At 42.4% G+C, this 4,802-nt stretch overlaps 1 protein-coding gene across 1 annotated transcript; it reads right to left on the reverse strand.

Annotated features, from left to right (window-relative positions):
* LOC109132833 lies at positions 2,158-2,847 on the reverse strand. Its single transcript, XM_019245258.1, has 2 exons — positions 2,545-2,847; positions 2,158-2,481 (listed from the first exon to the last, which is right to left on the reverse strand). The coding sequence occupies exons 1-2, from the start codon at positions 2,845-2,847 to the stop codon at positions 2,158-2,160; spliced, it is 627 nt and encodes a 208-aa protein (XP_019100803.1).

The raw sequence follows: 4,802 nt of genomic DNA on the forward strand, positions 1-4,802 counted from the left end.
CCTAGTGTTTCAAGCTTTGGGCGCCTGCTTGAGACCGTATAGTGACCTGCGCAATAAACAAACATAATCGGGTTTCTCGGAGTCCACATAACCGGCCGGTTGGTGCATGTAGATGACCTCGTCAAGGTCGCCATTGAGAAATGCGTTTTTGACGTCAAGTTGACGAAGCGGCCAATCTCGAGTAACAGCAAGGTGAAGAACGGATCGAATAGTTGCAGGCTTTACGACCGGGCTAAAGGTTTCATCACAGTCAACACCAGGCTCTTGAGATTTGCCATTAGCCACAAGTCGAGCTTTATAACGCGCTAGACTCCCATCTGCATGATACTTATGTTTGAACAACCATAAAGAACGAATCACGTTAACGTTAGGAGGGAACAGAACAAGGTTCCAAGTGCCACTCTTAATTTGAACATTGTATTCCTCATCCATAGCATTATTCCAAAATGGATCTTTTGCAGCCTGAACATGAGATAAAGGAACAGGAGAGACAACATTAGCATTAAGACAAAGCTGAGTTTGAGGCTTATATATGCCATGTTTGGTGCGAGTGGTCAAGGGATGAGTAGCTTGCGGAGGAGGCAAGACAAGAGGAACAGGCGGGGGACCAAGAGGTGTGTTTGAGGAGATAGGAGGGATAGGCGGTATGATGGGAGATAGAATTGTGTTTGTGGGAGGAGGAGAAATGCTTGGCGTTGTGGAAAACGGGAAGATCGTTTCATCAAAGATAACATGGCGGGATAAAATGATCTTATGTGTGGAAAGATCAAGACATCTGTAGCCACGATGATTAGAGGGATAGCCAAGAAATATGCAAGCTGTGGACCTAGGAGCAAGTTTGTGAGGAGAAGTAGGTAAAAGATTAGGATAACATAAACAACCAAAGACTCTAAGGTGAGAATAAGATACCGGTTTGTGAAACAGTTTAGTGTAGGGAATCTCATGACCAATTGTTGAGGAGGGAGCGATGTTCAGCAGATAAACTGCCGTGTGAAGAGCCTTGACCCAGTAGGAGTAAGGTAAGCTAGCTTGAGCTAACAGTGTAAGAACAATGTTGTTGATGGTCCGTAGCATCCGTTCAGCTTTCCCGTTTTGTTGAGATGTATGAGGACAAGAGAACCAGATCGTTGTACCCTCCGACGCCAAGTGAGTAAGGAGCATGTTGTTGTTGAATTCTCCCCCATTGTCACATTGAAGAGACTTGATGTTGCATCGGAATTGAGTCTTCACATAATTCGAAAAATGAAGATATCTGCTGAACGTATCACTCTTGTGTTTGAGTAGATAAATCCAGACAAACTGAGAAAAATGGTCAAGAAATAAGAGATAATATTTGATTCCACTTAAACTGAGAATAGGAGAGGTCCAAATATCCGAATGAATAATATCAAATGGTTGTGAAACAATTGTTTGAGAAGACATAAAAGGAAGTCTTGTGTGTTTGCCAAGTTGACATGCATGACACACATTATTTTGCTGATGAAATAAAATAGAAGACGAAGAAGAAGCTAAAAGACGATGGTTCGCGCTACTAAGGTGACCAAGACGTTGATGCCACACGTCACTAGTCGGTGTAGTCACCGTGAGAGCATGTGGGGAAGAAAGCGACGTGGGAAGGGACACCGAGTAGAGCGGACCTGGCCTGTTACATCGGAGAAGCTTGGTCCGAGTTTGAAGGTCCTTAATAGAAAAACCAAAGGGGACAAATTCAAGAGAGCAATTGTTGTCAATAGCAAAACGACAAACAGAGATTAAATTCTTAACCATGGAAGGACAAACAAGAATATTTTTGAGCTTAAAAGGACGAGAGGAAGAATTAAGAGAACCATGACCAACAGTAGTTACAGGCGCAAGAGATCCATTACCAACTGTAATCATTGGAAGTATGCTCAAATTACGAGTAGAACTTAGATTACCATGATTGTTGGTGACGTGAGTGGTCGCACCGGTATCCATGACCCAGCCGCCGTTGTGTGGGTCTTGTAACGTCATAGTATTGAAAGCATGTGCGAGAGCAGAAGGCACATATGTAGATTGATCGGGAGCTTGAGCCGTTGGGATGGAGGTTGCTTGAACAAGATGAGCAGCTGCTTGTGTAGGTTGAGGATGCGAACCAAGAATGCCAGATGCAGCATGTGAGGGATGTGCCGGGAAGTGTTATGGAGGTCGAACAGAGTGTTGGAAAGGAGTAGTGACGTAGTTTGGTGGTGGTGTCGGCCCATAAGCATATGAATATGGAGTTTGAGGAGCGCCATAATTCCAATTGTTCGAGGATGGGGGCCAGTAGTTGTTGTGAGGATGACCACGTCCGCCACTTTTGTTGCGTCCGCCACGACCGCGACCACGACCGCCACCACGATAGAAAGATCCCAATTGTTGTTGATGACGAGGGTAATGGTCTGATGATGTGAATAGTACGTCAGGGGAGGATGGATGATGAGATGTGGTAGGGGTCACACGGTGTTGTTTGGAGACGTTCCTCTTCCATAATTAGCATTGAACGAGCAACCGAGAACGTGGAAAAGGCTCACGATGTTTGATCACGTTGATGATGCTATAGAACTTATCCGTCAAGCCGTTGAGAAGATGAAGCACAAGTCCACGGTCGGTCACCGGGGAGTCGATATTTGAAAGGAGATCAGAAAGGTTTTTCAATTTCTTGCAGTATTCATGAACACTCCGGTCTCCAATCGTTATCGTGCACAACTCGTTTTCCAACTGGAGTGCTCGAGCTTCTTTGTTGTCACGAAAGAGAGCCTCGATGGTAAGCCACAAGTCACGAGCAGAGCACTTTGCTTTAAGAACCGTGTCAAGAATCGATTCCGAGATGGTACCGTAGATCCACATCTTCACCAGCCCGTCACGTTCTTTCCATGTAGTCTCGGTGGTAGACGACGGGCGAGAGGAACCGTCGAGATGACTAAGAACTCCCTAACACAGGCAGTGAGTTTCGAAGAGCTCATGCCACTTGTCATAGTTCAGTTTCTCCATGTCAAGCACAATAGGGACGTATGCCCGGATTTGCGAGATGCCAAAACGCTTATCATTAGAGGAAGCAGTTGGAGCAGTCATGGAGAGGGGACAGAAACAGAGCAAGAAGCGAAGAAGTAAAGAAGAAGAGATCGAGTGTAAAAAGAATATCAAAGAGAAGAAAAGAGCGGAGTTGGAAGTTGTTAGTGCTCTGATACCATGTAAGATATTAGGATAATCTCCGTGAGGAGTATCATCACATATATGACAACTATATATATTGTGTACAACTAGGGTTATGTATCGAGAATATTCTATACAATGCAATATTAAGAATGTTGCCATATATCTATTCTGTCAATAAATACTATGCTGTTGATAGACAAAATACAGATGATGGACAAGATATGGATGATGGAAAAGATATGGATGATGGACAAGATATGGATGATGGACAAGATAAGGATGATGGACAAGATGTGGATGATGGACAAGATGCGGATGATAGACAAAATGAGGATGATGGACAAGATGCCGATGATCAACAAGATGCAATATGCAGATGATAGATAAGATGCGAATGATGAACAAGATGTGGATGATGGATAAGATGTGAATGATGGACAAGATGTGGATGATTGACAAGATTATATGGAGAAAGATGCCGGCGAGAAACCCAATCCTCCACATCATCTTTTGATCCACCCTCATCCACATCATCCTCTTTTGGTCCATCATCCTCTTTCAGTTCATCATCCTCAACATCTTCTTTGGTCCACCCTTCTCTTTTGGTTCATCTTCCTCGACATCTTCTTTTGGTCCACCATCTCGACAACTATACCTTTTTTGTTTAATTATCTTTCATAGACAACTTATCTTCAATAATATAGATAACTAATTTGAACTCGTGGACAACTTCATTAATATAATTATTGATGTGTCTGCATTTTATAGGGTTTTAACTATAGTTTTAGGTTTGTTTTGAGTCTTTTCCTAGGTCCAAGTGTGCTTTTAGAGGCCTTTTTTCTTTTGTGAGTCTTTACAGGTCCTAGGTGACTTTGGAAGGAATCTGAGCGTTTTGGGGATGAAAACATGCATTTGGAGCCAATTGGTTGAAGACTGATCGAGCTAGAAGATAGATGGAATGAGAGCAGAAATACGTTCCGGATCGACTGATCCTTTCGAGATCGACCAATCCAGTCCCCGACGCAAGTTTTCCTTTTTTGTTTTAAACCGACTTTTAGGGTTTTATTTTGATATTTAAGTTAGAGGCACGGCCTCCAGAGACATAAGCTTTATTTTTCTGAGACTATTTTGTATTGAGAGCAAAGGGAGAAGATCTCTAATCCTTCTTGACACTTTGGAGAAGATTTCTAAACCCTATTTTCTATTCTTTTGCAATTCAATTATGCTTTCTTCATCTTTGATTTGCTGTTTCTGTTTCTCTATGGCTGAGTAGTTTCACTGTTGGGTTTAGGGTTTCAGAAAGGGTTTTTATGATTTATTGATGCTAGATTTGTTAGATTAGGGATTGATCTTATTGTTCTTCATCTATAGTTGTTCTTAATGCTTAAGCTAGATTGATCACCTAGATTAAGATCTTAGGTTTAATTCATCGGGGCACCAAAAGTGTTGTTGAATTGCTTGAAAAGAACATAGGTGAGCAAGGTGATCCTTAGCCAACGACAGTTGAAGTTGGGGCACCTTGTGAACATAATCAAACTTGAACTTATTGCTTGCTAGGATTGTTTAGATTCAAACGACGGTTTAGAGTTTTATCAATTCCTTGCATAGATAGCTAATGCTGCGACAGTAGGTTAGTTTTACATTCG

Source organism: Camelina sativa, chromosome 5 (genome assembly GCF_000633955.1).
Source record: "Camelina sativa cultivar DH55 chromosome 5, Cs, whole genome shotgun sequence".
In the NCBI taxonomy this organism is placed as follows: domain Eukaryota; kingdom Viridiplantae; phylum Streptophyta; class Magnoliopsida; order Brassicales; family Brassicaceae; genus Camelina; species Camelina sativa.

Bases quoted from the DNA above. Each gene is read 5' to 3' on its own strand.
- LOC109132833 (XM_019245258.1), bottom strand. From the start codon at position 2,847: ATGTGGATCTACGGTACCATCTCGGAATCGATTCTTGACACGGTTCTT. The intron at 2,482-2,544 runs GTGATCAAACAT...TAATTATGGAAG, and splicing joins AGTTCTATAGCATCATCAAC to AGGAACGTCTCCAAACAACA.